The sequence below is a fragment of the Podarcis bocagei genome (genome assembly GCF_964188305.1).
Source record: "Podarcis bocagei genome assembly, chromosome: 6".
NCBI lineage: Eukaryota > Metazoa > Chordata > Lepidosauria > Squamata > Lacertidae > Podarcis > Podarcis bocagei.
The window spans coordinates 91,670,419-91,686,622 of NC_138130.1; the positions used below are offsets into that span (position 1 = coordinate 91,670,419).

Genomic DNA, 16,204 nt, shown 5'->3' on the forward strand with positions numbered 1-16,204 from the left:
AAGGAGATGAGTAATTAAACAGCCTTTAGAAGACATCTAACGGGAAGTTTTTAATGTTTAATGTTCGTATTATGTTTTTATATACAGTGGTACCTCGGGTTACATACGCTTCAGGTTACAGACTCCGCTAACCCAGAAATAGTACCTTGGGTTAAGAACTTTGCTTCAGGATGAGAACAGAAATTGTGCTCCGCCGGCGCGCCGGCAGTGGGAGACCCCATTAGCTAAAGTGGTGCTTCAGGTTAAGAACAGTTTCAGGTTAAGAACGGACCTCCGGAACGAATTAAGTACTTAACCCGAGGTACCACTGTATGCTGGAAGCTGCCCAGAGTGGTTGGGGCAACCCAGTCAGGTGGAGGGCGTACAACTAATAATAATAAAATAGTGTGAACTATGGAATTCTCTCCCCAAATATGCAGTGCTATTCTACCAAATCATTTAAAAGATGGTTAGACAAATTTATTGGAGGATAAGGTTCCTGAGCAGGTGATGCCTATCAGAGGCAGGATGCATTTGAATACCACTTTTGGGAATCACAAGTGGGGAAATTGCTGTTGGACTCTGTTTTTGCTGGCTGGCTTCCTAAGGGTGTCTGGACACTGGTTGGAACAGAGTGTTGGACTTGACGGGCCTTTGGCCTGGTGTTCTTAGCTTGTACAGATCCATATCTTAATCCTTTTTGGTCATCACCTTCTGGATTCACCAGTGTAATAAGATGGCGTGCATTTGACAATCCAGTGTTTCACGAGCCGCTTCCTGGTTCTTCCTGTGCTTGTGGCTGAATGATCACCCACTCCTTTGCTCTTGGCTCTAACAGGGGCAGGAGGGCCAATATCAGATTTCTCTCTTTTTTGGCATAAAAGCCCTGTCTCTAATATAGGAGGGGAATATCATATGTATCCTATGGCCCATGAGATTCACTCCAAGGGGCAATAGCATTGCACCTCTAGTTAGCTGGACCTTTCGCTTGGAAAAACGAATCATTCATAATAATAACTTCCCTGTTTTTTAAACGCTGGACCTTAGATAACCCATTTACTTAACTCTAGCCTCCGCAACTCTCCAGTAATTGACTGAAATTGTTTCTCAATTTCTGTGCAAGTTCACCGACACCTCCCAGCTGTATCACGTCTTGATATAAGATTTCTGGCTTGACAACGTTCACATACTTGATCATTTTCTTTTCCTTTGCCGTTTGTTCCTCTCTAGTGGTTCCTAATTACCTCCTGGAGTTTCCCTATGTGCGGGTCTTTGATGTCCTCATTACCGCAGTTCATCTTGTACAGAACGAAGGCAGGGCTGAATCGTTCCCGGTGTTCACAAAGGGCTCGGAACACGTAGCAAAACCATGATGAAAAGGATTCCTTGTCCCTTCACTGTGAAAACCCACCTGCTTGAAATATCGGCATTATTCTGAGCTCCTTGAATTGTTCCCTGAATGCCACAGTTGCAAAGATTAGGGTAGCAATGACGGCGCTCAGTTATCCTGTCGTGGCTTTGATAAACGTTCAAAGAATTTTGAACATATAGCCATGCAAAATGGACTCCTATTTTCATGTTTCCTGCCTTGGGTTTTAGAGCTGCACTAGGAAGCTGGCTCTCGCCCTCATTTTCGTTTCCTGTTATGTAGTGTAGTTTCACCCTGGGCCAACAGGGGGATATTGTATATAGTTTTCTCTCTGGTCTATAGATAGTTCTCACTCAGGTCCGCGGCAGTTAGTTTAGGCGGGAACTCTGAGCTGTTGTGGTTACAATGTTGACAGCCGGCTGCCTATAAATACAGGCCGGCTGAGCTGTCACAGTCAGTTCTATTCCAGCTTGTCTTAATAAAGAGCTACTTGAAGAAATCGCTGTGCCGGCTGCTATGTCAACCCACTACTTAATACTGGCGACGAAGGTGGGATGGATGGACATCAGGGCACAGCCAGATGCGGCCAGCCTCTGAACTGAGCTGAATCACAGAGCGAAATCACTGAGCGAAATCACTGAGCGAAATCACTGGGCCGAACCAATTCAGAGCTGACTGTTCTGGCTAGAGCACTGTGTTCCATCCATCGCCCTTCACGCCGGCATCGGAATCATGGCTTCACTTGTGCCTCTACCGCCGTTTGCGCCAGCCTCTGAGTCATGGGACTCCTACCTCGCTCGGTTCGACTGCTACCTCCAAGCCAACGAGCTGACAGCAGTATCAGTGGATCGGAAGCGGGGCCTATTTCTCAGCCTCTGTGGGCCTGAGGTGTTTGAGACGGCCCGAGCATTGGTTGCGCCTGAAGCAGTCCAGGCAACACCATGGGACACGATCCAAGAGAAGCTCCGCAACCACTACGCACCAAAGCCGTCCAAGATTGCTGCCCGCCATGCGTTCTACCACCGGAACCAGGCAGAGGGGGAGTCAATCAACAACTACGCCACCGCCCTGCGACAGGCTGCAATGCACTGTGAGTTCCGAGACTTAGACGATGCCCTGATGGATCGAATCGTCTGCGGAGTCCGGGACATCCATCTGCAACGGCGTCTCCTAGCCAAGCCAGACCTCACGCTACAGAAAGCCATTGAGGAGGCTGTGGCCTCAGAAGCTGCTGAACGCTCCGCCCAGGAGATCCGCAAGTCCAGCAGCCCGCGTCTTGCTAGGGGGCCAGTTCCGGTGCATCATGAAGAGGCCAGCAGTGATGAAGCATCCTCCAGTGAAGACGATGACGTGCACCAGACAAAGCGGGAGCGCCGGAAGCTCCAACAGAAGTCCAAGGGCCAACCGGAATGTGCTGGCTGCGGAGGCGACCATTCCCATGCCAAGTGTCGATTCAGAGACGCCATCTGTAGGAGGTGTTCCAGAAGGGGCCACATCGCTAAGGTCTGCCGATCGGCTCCGTCTGACACCCCTTCATCGACTCGCAAGTTCAAGTCTTCACTCCAGTCTGCCAAGGAAAGTTGTTTCGCTCTCACCAACTGCCGTTGCCCGTCTGGAACCACGATTGGCCAAACCGACTCGTCTACGCGACGCAAGCTGAACGTCACGGTGCTCATTGAAGGAGCTCCATGTGACATGGAGATCGACACCGGGTCTGCCCTGTCCGTCGTGTCATGGAGCACCATCAAAAGACTGGTACCCAGAGTATCCAAAAGGCAACTCGACTCTCACCGCGTACACCTGAAAGACTACCAGGGAAACGACATTCCCGTGGTAGGCGTTGGCCGGTTCCGGATCGCCTTCAAGGATTTCTCGGGCCTGCTCCGGTTGGTGGTGGTCGAAGGTCAGCGGCCAAGCCTCCTAGGGCTAGACTGGTTTGATGCCCTCGGCCTGGAAGTCACCGGCATCAACTGCATCTCTAACGCAGAGACTGAGGGTCTGGTCAAAGACTTTGCCGAGGTTTTTGACGGCACCTTGGGACAATATACTGGTACGCCCATCTCCTTTAGCCTTGATCCACAAGTCGCCCCCATCAAGCTTAAGCCACGCCGGGTTCCCTTGGCTCTCAAGGCTAAGGTGGACGAACAACTGGACAAACTGATCGCCCAAGGAGTTTTGGAGCCCGTTGACCACGCAAAGTGGGAAACCCCCATCGTCACGCCTGTCAAGCCAGATGGGTCGGTGAGAATCTGCGCTGACTACAAGTGCACAATCAACAAGGCACTTCAGCAGCACGCTTATCCGGTTCCTGTTGTCCAACACCTGCTGCATTCCCTGGGTGAGGGTAAGGTCTTCGCTAAGCTGGACCTTGCCCAAGCCTATCAACAACTGCCAGTCGATGATGCCACTGCTGAAGCCCAGACGATCGTCACCCACCGGGGGGCATTCCGTTGCCGCCGGTTGCAGTTCGGGGTGAGTGTGGCTCCTGGCATCTTCCAAAGCCTTATGGAGCGTCTCCTGCAAGGCCTTCCAGGCGTGGTACCATATTTTGATGACGTCTTGGTGTCTGCAGAATCACACCAGCAGCTGTTCGAGCGCCTCCGTGCCGTGCTGACCAGGTTCCAGGAGGCCGGGCTCAAGGTAAAGAGGGAGAAGTGCCTGATTGCCATTCCACAGGTAGAGTTCCTGGGCTATCTTATCGATGCCTCCGGCCTTCATCCAACCACATCCAAGATCCGCGCTATCCAGCAGGCCCCCACCCCGAAGGACAAAACAGAGTTGCAGGCATTCCTGGGGCTGCTGAACTTTTATAACATGTTCCTGCCCCACAAAGCCACAGTGGCTGAGCCTCTTCACCGACTCCTTAGCACTAAGACGCCTTGGGCCTGGGGTCATCGAGAGACGGCGGCCTTCAACGCGGTCAAGGCTCTCCTTTCTTCAGACAGTGTGCTGGTACAGTACAGTGAATCCAGACCGCTGGTCCTTGCCTGCGACGCCTCACCTTTTGGCATCGGTGCTGTCCTTAGTCACCGTTTTCCAGATGGAAGAGAAGCACCGCTCGCCTACTTTTCCAGGACACTATCTCCGGCGGAACGGAATTACAGCCAGCTCGACAAGGAGGCATTGGCACTTGTGGCTGGAGTGAAGAGGTTCCATGAATACCTCTATGGCAGGACTTTTGACCTCATCACTGACCACAAGCCACTCCTGGGCCTCCTCGCCGGTGATCGTCCAACTCCACCGGTCCTCTCACCACGCATGCTGCGATGGACTGTTTTCCTGGCTGCCTACCACTACCAGCTCATCCATCGCCCGGGGAAATCGATGGGCCATGCCGACGCCCTCAGCCGTTGCCCTCTTCCAGCATTTGTGGAAGACCCGGCTCCAGCTTCATCGCTCCTTCTGATTGAGGATCTTCCGGCAGCGCCTGTATCGGCTGCCACTGTGGCCTCCGCGTCTGCCCAGGATCGCACCATCAGCCGGGTGCTCAACTGGGTGTGGAGGGGGTGGCCACAAGGGCCTTTTGCATCGGAGCTCCAGCCCTTCGCAACCAGACAACATGAACTCTCAGCTCATCGCGGCTGTCTGCTGTGGGGAGACCGCGTCGTGATTCCCCAGGGACTCCGTCAGCGCGTCCTGGAGGCTCTGCACGTTGGCCACCCGGGAATTGTCAAAATGAAGGCGTTGGCTCGATGTTACGTCTGGTGGCCTAATATGGACGATGCCATCACTGCCTGGGTATCCGCCTGTCAAGCGTGCCAAGAGTCGAGGCCTGCACCACCGGCAGCTAAGGGACACACCTGGGAGACGCCAAAGACACCCTGGTCGAGGGTGCACATCGATCTGGCTGGCCCCTTTCACGGCCGGACCTTTATGGTAGTGGTGGACGCCTATTCCAAATGGCTGGAGGTCGCCCTGATGCCCTCCACCACTACCGAAGCTGTCATCCGGGTGCTGCGAGGCCTGTTTGCAACGCATGGGTGTCCTGATGTCCTTGTCTCTGACAACGGACCGCAGTTCACGTCAGGCACGTTTGAGCGGTATCTTTTGGGACTGGGCATCCGCCATGCCCTAACGGCACCTTTTCATCCATCCAGCAACGGGCAAGCGGAAAGAATGGTGCGCTCGACAAAAGAGGCACTGGCGCGCCTGGACCGGGGAGACTGGCATGAGCGGATCGCCGAATACTTGTTCGTGCAGCACATCACTCCTCATGCGGCCACAGGGAGGAGTCCTGCTGAACTGCTTATGGGCCGCCGCCTCAGGTCACCGCTCGACCGGCTACACCCACACTTTGCCGTGGCTGAACCCCCAGGCTGTGCCAACGCACCACGGTCATTTGTCCCAGGAAACCAGGTCTTTGCCCGGAACTATGTGGGGGACATTCCTTGGGTGCCAGCCACAGTAGTGGGAGTCACTGGACCTCGCTCGTACCAGGTGGCACTCGAAGACGGACGTTTGTGGCGGCGGCACATAGACCAGCTTAGGCGCAGGGTTGGCGACTTAGACACTACCGAGGTGCCCCCAACTGCGCTTGCGGCTCCAGAAGAGACACGTACAGATGGCGAGGCCCCACCTACACCTCCCTCGCAAACTGCCAGCGTGGAGCCGAACCAAGCCGTCTCAGAACAGACTCAGACCACTCCACTTGCGGAGGCTCCACCCACAGCAGCGGACCCAGGGGAGTTGGTTCCAACGCCACCTAGGGTCGCACCACAGTTATCCTGTCGTGGCTTTGATAAACGTTCAAAGAATTTTGAACATATTGCCATGCAAAATGGACTCCTATTTTCATGTTTCCTGCCTTGGGTTTTAGAGCTGCACTAGGAAGCTGGCTCTCGCCTTCATTTTCGTTTCCCACAATGCCTTGATGTAGCGTTCCTCAGGGGCATTGTGGGAAATTAAAATGGTGGTTAAACCCACCTGCCTGGTGCTGCCTGTTCTGCTGCTGACCTCCGCCATTGCCAGGTAAGCCTGTTGCTGGCTGCCTACCTACAGAGGAGGGAAAATATCAGAGGCACTATGCCTGTGATGCTCCCTCAACTTTGGAGCTGTCTCTAGTCACATAAACCTGCTTAACAGCATCACATAGTATCTAGAGGACCACCTTCACCCATATGAGTCTGCCCAAATATTGCAGGCGCTGCACAGATTTGTCTTGGTGCCATAGTTATATAGTACAAGAGCCCTTGGTACATGAGGTAACTGTGCCCCTGAAGGACCAGGTACGCAGCCTGGGAGTCATTTTGAACTCACAGCTGCCCATGGAGGCGCAGGTTAATTCTGTGTCCAGGGCAGCTGTTTGCCAGCTCCATCTGGTACGCAGGCTGAGACCCTATCTGCCCTCGGACTGTCTCACCAGAGTGGTGCATGCTCTAGTTATCTCCCGCTTGGACTACTGCAATGCGCTGTATGTGGGGCTACCTTTGAAGGTGACCCGGAAACCACAATTAATCCAGAATGCGGCAGCTAGACTGGTGACTGGGAGTGGCCGCCAGGACCACATAGCACCAGTCCTGAGAGATCTGCATTGGCTCCCAGTACATTTCCGAGCACAATTCAAAGTGTTGGTGCTGACCTTTAAAGCCCTAAACGACCTCGGTCCTGTATACCTGAAGGAGCGTCTCCACCCCCATCGTTCAGCACAGACACTGAGATCCAGCGCCGAGGGCCTTCTGGCGGTTCCCTCATTGCGAGAAGTGAGGTTACAGGGAACCAGACAGAGGGCCTTCTCGGTAGTGGTGCCCACCCTGTGGAACACCCTTCAGATGTGAAGTAAATAAGCAGCTATCCTATCTTTAAAAGACATCTGAAGGCAGCCCTGTTCAGGGAAGTTTTTAATATTTAATGCCGTACTGTTTTTAACATTTGATTGGGAGCCGCCCAGAGTGGCTGGGGAGACTCAGCCAGATGGGCAGGGTATAAATAATAAATTATTATTATTAGTAACTGATTATTGTCTCCTATGACTGGCAGTGGCGCGCCATGATCTCCTGCAAAGGTTTTTAAATTCTGCCAAGATCCTTTAACTGAACCCTGGACCTTATTTATGGGTGCCAACACAGAGCTGCAAACTCTCACCATTATTATTGAAGTCATTGTTCGGCTTTGGTTGCCATCAAGTTTTGCCCAGTGTGTGATTTAGTGAAAATGCCGTCTTGGAAAAATACATACACAGGGACTTAGCAGAGTTCATAGATGAGGAGTGTTCAAGTTTCCCAATGTATGTGTTGTGATGCTTGGGGCAACACCCTTTGTATTTAGTGTAGCCCCCTCTTTAGGGAGGGGAGACAAGGAAACTTTCATTCCTGCTGTCCTAAACAGCTTGCCAAGAGGTTTTTAGGTTCTTGTGTGTGCAGACCTTTCCTATGACCAGTGCGAGCTGAATCAGAGAAACGGTGTTGTTGTATGAACTGATTTGACCGGAATAAGTCTGGAATGGCTGGCGCTGGTAGGGAGAATTCCATTGGGAAATGGGAACAGAAAATCACATGTTCCCCTGAGGTCACAAACGGAAATCATGCAAACAAATATCAGTTGTATTCAGTACCATTGATTTAAGTCCACTAATTTTAGGTAATTAGTTACATTATTTCGTGCATTGTTATATATATATATATATGCAGGTTTTGGTGTCTTCGGGTGTCTTCCCGTGTAAGAGTTGGGGTGTCTAGGCGACGTTTCGACGAGGTCTCACTCGTCATCTTCAGGCTGGTGCTTTCGGCTTCTTGTTACTGGAACAGAGCAGGATCTCAGTGTTTGAGTTCCTATAAATACTGTTGAGGGGGTGTGGTGTATAGCCTCCAACGTTCTGGGCAGAGAGGAAGTTTCCAGGTTAGTGTGCCTTTTCTTCTTTTGTTCATTAATTACTTGAGGGATATCTTGAGCCAGTGTGGTGTAGTGGTTAAGAGCGGTAGTCTCGTAATCTGGGGAACCGGGTTCGCGTCTCCGCTCCTCCACATGCAGCTGCTGGGTGACCTTGGGCCAGTCACACTTCTCTGAAGTCTCTCAGCCCCACTCACCTCACAGAGTGTTTGTTGTGGGGGAGGAAGGGAAAGGAGAATGTTAGCCGCTTTGAGACTCCTTAAAGGGAGTGAAAGGCGGGATATCAAATCCAAACTCTTCTTCTTCTTCTTCTTCATTTCTTGAGTGATATTCTGAGTACCACTTAGGAGGGTCATTAGGTGTGGATTAGTTGCTAAAGCTTTCGTGTCTTGACCTCTTGAGCTTGTGAAGAGTTTTTTGTGAAGAGGTCAAGACACGAAAGCTTTAGCAACTAATCCACACCTAATGACCCTCCTAAGTGGTACTCAGAATATCACTCAAGAAATCACTCAAGATATCCCTCAAGTAATTAATGAACAAAAGAAGAAAAGGCACACTAACCTGGAAACTTCCTCTCTGCCCAGAACGTTGGAGGCTATACACCACACCCCCTCAACAGTATTTATAGGAACTCAAACACTGAGATCCTGCTCTGTTCCAGTAACAAGAAGCCGAAAGCACCAGCCTGAAGATGACGAGTGAGACCTCGTCGAAACGTCGCCTAGACACCCCAACTCTTACACGGGAAGACACCCGAAGACACCAAAACCTGCATTCCTGTACCCGTGAAAATCTACGAAAGCATATATATATATATATATATATATATATATTCCCTTCCATTGAAATGCATTTAAATTATGTAGCTAATTAATTACATGAATTTTGGCCATAGGGAATAGCAAGATGAATAACTGAGGTTTTAGCAGAAGCCCAACTGTAGCAGAATGGAAACAGCAATGATGGCAATGAACCCACGTCATGGCAGAAATCGCTGCCTCTTTACACTCCTAGCTGTTGGTCACACTTTTCTGGATGTAGCAAATGCAATGCCTGAGAGCTTTGCGCAAGGCATGTGCAACAGTTTTATATATAACAACTTATCACTGCACATGTTCTCAGTGCCTTTAAGTAGGTCAACATTGTTCTTCAAATATGAACACTCCTTTCAGGAAACATTTATTTTTACATAAAGACCTTTTATTTTCAGTAGTGCATAAACTAATTTTTCTTCACAAGAGTCTTTGTTATAGCTGAGTTCTGAGAGCATAAGCTGGCTCTAATGTGTCAGTGCAATGTAACCTGGGAGAAAGATAATGTGCCATCCTAATTCAAAGGTATTATTTCATTTCGTTTTTAATTTTGAATACTGCCTTTCTACATTTCTGTATTCAAGGCATTCTCCATTTTTTCCAAAGTGCGGTAAGAAGTTTCTTGACAGCTTAATGGGATTCATTTCCTTTGTCGAAGGAAGTACGGGCAATGTAAAAGAAGTCTTGCAATAATACTTTTTGATTTGCAAATGTGTATGTTTGGCAGGAAGCAATTCTGCAGAGAGGTGCTACGCCAACTCTGTATTACTCTCTGAAAACAACAGTCCAGCACCCCGTTCTTTCTACAAAAGGCTTGACATTTGGAAACAGGAGAACAAACTTGGAGCACCATTGAGGCTGCAATTCCATGGCCCCTGTGATCGCATCCTGGAGATGACTGTGGGATATCAGATTTTGCTCTTGAACCTCAGAGAGTCTGGCACCAGAGAGGCAGAACGAATACCAAACCTCTCCTCCCTGCCCTTCAAAATTCTGTCCCAACCAACATTGGTGGGACCGCAGAGTGTCTGTCAGGAACAGTAGCAAGTGAAGAAGAAGAAGAAGAAGAGTTTGGATTTTGTCAGGGAACTGACATCAGAGCCAGAGGCGGAGGGAAGGCTCTCAAGTGATGCTGGAGAGGGACCCAGCAGGGAGAGAGGTAGCTCAGCGGGGGAAGGAAATCAGCGCAACACCAGGGATAAAGGGGGGCAGATGGGGGAATCGGCGAGAGGGCTCCAGGACTCTTCACTGGACACCAGCGGGGAGAGCACGGGTCCTCCGCTACCCACACCCTCCCTGCGCAGAAGACTTCCGCGCAGGGAGAGTAGGAGGAGACTTGGCGTCAAACAACTTTTATGCTGGAAAAGGTTTAAGAAACGCCCACTGACGGATTCTTCTAGCGACTGAGGCAGCCACGAAGTGAAGGGCTGTCCAGACAGAAAAGGTTTAACAAGGCAACATAGCCAGGAGTGGCGGCAACTTATGCACGAGCAACCCCTATATTCATTACAGATTTGATATCCCGTTTTATCACTACCCGAAGGAGTCTCAAAGCGGCCAACATTCTCCTTTCCCTTCCTCCCCCACAACAAAGTGATTTGTACTCAGAGGTGTCTCAGCTGCCTGGCCTAAATCTTTCCCTCCCCTTGTTTCCAATGGGAAGAAAGACGTTGTTTGAGGGAAAGCACTGTGGCGTTTGCCCTCCTAGGTGTGTGACATCATACTGGGTTCATAAGGAAAGGGTTAACTAATTGTAAAATAACTAAGCAATAGGAACCCAAGGGGAGGAGTTGGAGTTGTTAAGAAGTCAGTCTGGAGTTAGAGAAGGGATGGAGAGGATAAGTCTATGGGTTGGGATAGTCTGATGTGAGAGAGTGAGAGAATCTGTTAAGAGGAGTCAGTCAAACAGTTGATATAACCAGTCAGAAGGTATTAGGAAGGTATAGGCTGGTAAAGAAACTAAAGTTAAGATACTGACAAGAATATTATCTGAGAAACCATAAACTTGTTAATACTTACAAAATAAACTTGTTTATTTGGTTCAAGTTTAACAACTGTCTGGACTCAGTGTGTACCCGAGAGTAACGGGTTGGTGGCAGCGGGGAAGCGAGCACAGTGGTGGCACAGGGATCAATAGACCGCTAAACGTCCGGGGACCCTGTGGGATCGCCACAAGCACCTTCAAAATGGGCAGAGGGGGGCAATTTCTTAGTGTTGTACTTTAATTTGTTGTGAACCTCCCTGGGGCCTTAGGGTGAATGAAGAGTGGCTTAATAAATAGGGCTTTGAATGCGTGGGTTAAAATGCACTCTGCTTTACCTCCCCCCACACCACCGCCCCTGCACCCAGCTTCAGGATCACATGGTAAATGCTTTTTTTTGTATTTAATGTAGCATATTTTTTAAAATTGCAAATAGGAGTGGCTGGGGGCTGAAAATTACTGGGATTGTAGCAGATGGGGAGGAGGGATTTACCCTTTCCTAGCCTGCTGCCTTCATTTGAAGCTGCTCTTTGAACTGGGAGGAAATAGCAGATTATTTTATTTAGTCATTCACATCATTTTGATGATGCTGTCCATTAATAAGCCATCTGGGCACTTCACAGGAGGGAAAATGCAATGCAAATAGCAGCTTCAGGGGAGCAATGTTCATTGGAGCCCCAGCAGTTTGGCAACCACCCAAATCACAGACTGGATTTTGGCAAACTTAAATAGAGTGATCCATCTTGGAGGTGGGAGGAGGGTAAACTGGGATTTTGTTTTCGCATTTCTTTTTTTCTAATTGTTGTCATATAATGAAAGTCAAGAAAACTGTATTTATAATAAAAAGCCTAACCACAATGTGCAAAATAGATCAGAGAAAGGCAAAGGAGATGTGAAGTTGCCTTTACTAAGTCAGACCATAACCAGCTCAGTATTGTCTACAGGGACGTGGGTGGTGCTGTGGGTAAAACCACAGAGCCTAGGACTTGCCAATCAGAAGGTCGCAGTTCGAATCCCTGCGACGGGATGAGCTCCACCTTTATTGTCTACTCTGACTGGCAGCTGCTTTTCAGGGTTTCATACATTGAGAACCTGGTACTCCCTGCATTTTAAGAGATGCTCTAACACTGAGCTACAGCCCTTTCCTGAGACTGTGCCTTTACGCTGCAACATTTGGGGTTTCCCATATCCAGTCCTAAACAGATTCCTAATCTGCAACAGGTCATCTGTTTCTCAGCCTAACCTACAGGGTTAATATGAAACTAACACAGCTTTGAGGACTTTGGAAACAGGATGGGATAAATAAATAAATGAAGGTTTTTAGCCAGCTACTGTTTGCTCTCTCTGTATATTTGCTTTACAGTGCAGTGAAGGACAGACAGAATCCAAGGTGAGGGAGGAGTGGTCTGGGACCCTCTTGAATTATTATATTTTAGCATCTGCTAAGTTCAATATATTGTTACGGAAATTACAGGGGGGGCACATCTTTAAAGTTAAATGTTACAAATATTATGCCTGAATGTATCCTTTCAACTTGACAGCTCAGGGAAGTTACCTAGCTTTAAAAATAATATAAAATCAACTCCTTTGCCAGTTTCCTCCATTCCAAAGCTATTTTCCCCTTGAAAAAGGACTCCAGGAAGTTCCCAGAGGTGACAGTTGCTGGGCTGCTTGTTGGCCAAGGAAAGCCTAATCCCATCACCAGACTTGCCAAGGGGTCCAGACGTGCAAAGGAAGTTCTATTGTACTTTGGGTGGTGGGACTTCAGAGGTGTTTGCCTAGGCTAATCTTATACCTGAGTCTTGCCCTGCCATATCTGCCTATGCTAATCTTGTACCAAGACATGTTTGCCAAGGTTAAACTAGTTTAACCCCTGTCTACCCCTCCCCTTTTGTGACATGTCAGTGATGTAGCAATGATGCTCTACAAACTGTATTCTGGGATATGGTGGGAAAGTTTTAAAAGTCTTTGTCACCCCATCCTCAGGGTTCAAATTTCCTCCTTGAACCTATTGCGCAATAAACTCTGGTCTACAGCTATTTACTCTGGTTGGTGGCTGGAATCCTTCTTTTATTCCGCAGGGACCTGTGGGCTCTGCCCGACGAGCTGGGTGACTAAGCAGCCTCACACCTAGATTTTTCCGTAACAATATGGACATCTGGTATGCATTTAAAGGTTAAAAAGTTTTCATATTTAATTTCCAGGTTTCTTTTTTTTTAAGATCTCATACACTCTGCAATACACAATATTCCAAATTCATGCTGAAATGAAATCCACAGTCGAAGTATATACAAAATCTCACATTACAAACACTTCTTTGCATAAAGGTGATTCTTTTCCCCCTTTCCCCCTTTTGTAAAGCAGCAGCTGATTATTTATTCTGGGATTGTCACTTCATTTTAGACTTTCTTGTTTTCCAGGCTCATCTGTGCCTGCTTTGCTTGAAAGCGGTGTACTTCTTTATGGTGTTCTCTGACTGCCTTTGCAGCTCTTCAATGTGAGAGTTTAAAACCTGCTCAAAATCTCTCGCTCGCTTTTCCTCCTCCTGTAAGAACTTCTCCGTCACCGTTGCAGCAAATGGAGTCTCTGGGGAAGCCTGAACGACACAAAGAATTGGCACAATTAGGACGGGGTATAATTAGCCAGCTTTTCTTATTAGCTTTCACACTGACAATACTGCACTGGTGAAACAATCTCCCCTTCTTTTGCACCTTCTGTTCCACAGAGTACTTAGCTCAGCCTGTGGTATTACATCCCGCTGGGATAAGTCCGTGTCTATATCGGGACGCCACTGCCATCAAATTGGAAGAAGAAAAACTACAATATCCATGCTGGGACGGATCCCTTATTTAAGGTTCCTTACTATAAAAGCGCATGAACACCAGTATTTTAACATTACTGAAACTCTGCCTCATTTCACATCTTAAATTTTAAGTCTTGATTTTTGTGTTTCTTATTCCAAAGAGGTATTTATCCAGTCTCTGCATTTGTCTTAAAACCATATACATCACCATTTTTTTCATAAGCTAAATTGATGCGGCTTAGAGTATAAAGGGTCATGTATGCGGGTTAAACCACAGAGCCTAGGACTTGCTGATCAGAAGGTCGGTGATTCAAATCCCAGCGACGGGGTGAGCTCCCGTTGCTCAGTCCCTGCTCCTGCCAACTTAGCAGTTCAAAAGCACTCCAAAAAGTGCAAGTAGATAAATAGGTACTGCTCTGGCAGGAAGGTAAACGGCGGCTTGGTCATGCTGGTCACATGACCCAGAAGCTGTATGCTGGCTCCCTCGGCCAATAAAGCGAGAGGAGCGCCGCAACCCCAGAGTCGGCCACGACTGGACCTAATGGTCAGCGGTACCTTTACCTTTACCACATAAAAACATGCCCATTAAAAAAATAATCCTATATCACAAAATAGCAAGCATGTAGGTACAGCACTAAAATAGCATCCCTAAGAGATCAATTGACTAAGGATCCTCCTGGAACAACCACGTTTGGGCCAGATCCCTAAAAGAATGACATGCTTGGGACAGATCAGTTTCCCAGGAGAGGGCGTTCCACAAAGTAGGCCACCGTCAAAAAGGCAGCAGGTGTATGCGGAATCTCATTTATCCAAGCAATCTAGAGCAAGGCCTTAGATTTTTGAAAGGTGCGTGTGGGGAGGAACATATCAAAAGAGGCAGCCCTTGGGGAAATTTAAGGTTTTAAAAGTTAAAACCAACACACTGAATTGAAAACCTGGGAAGTTTCTGAACAGTTTTCAAGGGCAGATCCTAAGTGTATGTATGTGTGTGTGTGTGTGATTATGGCATGAACCAAAGTGGCGTGGTTGTGGCTTAGGCAGGAAGGGTTGTTGTAGCTAGCGTACCAACCAAAGCTTGGAAAGAAAAGCGTACCTCTCACCACTGTTGCCAGCTGCACATGCAGTCACATCAAGGAGGACTCCCAAAGCTGTGAACCTGATATTTTAGGAGCAGTGAAATCACATCCTAAAAAGGCAGGTCAGCTAACCCTGTAGGTTAACCCACTAGCACTGGGGAGTTTGTCCTCTCTCTGCTGCTGCCGCCGCCACTTGATCTCCTCAAGAGTAGGGGAACAAGCAGCAGAATCCAAGCCTCTGGTTTGGCAACTTCAGCCCATCTACACTCCGCTCTCCCAGCAGCGTAGACCCCGGCAGCCTAAACCACATGTCCAGCCCCTGAGGCCAGTACAGCCCAGAAAGCCGATTTAAACATTTTATTTAAAAGGAGGACGTGTAAATAGAAAGAAGAGAAAGAAACAGCAAGGGCGCGGCTCAAACTTGAAATAAAACATTATAAGTCTAACTAACACATCACTTGATCCAAACTAACATTGCTAAACACATGGTCACTTCTGGTCCTGGCAGCTTCAGAAATCAGTTGCAGGTTGGACAGGATCAAGAGGGACAAGAACTGCCTCGAAAGAGTAACCTTCTAAAGAGCCTCTGAGCCAGGTGGGTCTTGATTGACACGTGGCCATGTCCTGCCAATCATCTCTCAGGTCAAGATGGTCAGCTTTACACCTTTTTTTTATAGGCTGGTGGTGAGGAGATGGCAGACACCTCCTGGGAGCAGGAAAAGATGGCTGCCGAGGGTGTAATTCACTGCCAGGTTTCTCTATCTCCTTGCTAGATAGAATTTAATTAGGCACTTGTCAGGGTCATCTTAAGCATATCTGGCGCCGTGGTGCAAATATCCTTCCGGCACCCTCCACCCCGGTTTCCCAGAGTTGCCGACCTTTTTTAGGGAGGACGGCTGTTACGTACTGAGTTGAATAGGATCCAAAATGCAGCAGTCTGATTGGTCCTAGAACAATAGGATTCAGAATGCAGCAGTCTGATTGGTCCTAGAACAATGCAGCAGTCTGATTGGTCCACAGGAGCCACCCAATCCAGATCCAGGTGGAAGTGAATCCACAACCTGATTGGCCTACAGGAGAATCCCGGAATTAGCCAATCACGTACGGCCCATTGTGTAAATAATGTATACAAAGCAGATATTTTGGGGGAACATTAATTCCTCCTCACCACTATGAGCTGAATAAAGAGCATGAAATCCACTCTCGACTCCAAGTATATTTCAACAGCACTGCCAGTGATGCACCCGGCTTTGTGGGGCTGGAGGAGGCGGGCAGCGGCTGGGGGGCAGCTCCTCCGGTGGGGAAGAGGCAGAGGCTGGACGCGGCGGCTCCTGGCTCAGCTGGCCATTTCGTGCTGTG

General features: G+C 48.8%; 1 protein-coding gene across 2 annotated transcripts in view; it reads right to left on the reverse strand.

Annotated features, from left to right (window-relative positions):
* Positions 1 to 13,134: 13,134 nt before the first annotated feature.
* The window catches only part of DEUP1 (deuterosome assembly protein 1), a 58,013-nt gene continuing 54,943 nt past the window's right edge, over positions 13,135 to 16,204 (reverse strand). For both annotated transcript variants that reach the window (XM_081197374.1, XM_081197373.1), the window contains exon 13: positions 13,135 to 13,562. In XM_081197374.1, coding sequence (XP_081053500.1) covers positions 13,389 to 13,562 — 174 coding nt within the window. In that variant the 3' untranslated portion in view covers positions 13,135 to 13,388. The remainder of the gene's footprint in view (positions 13,563 to 16,204) is intronic.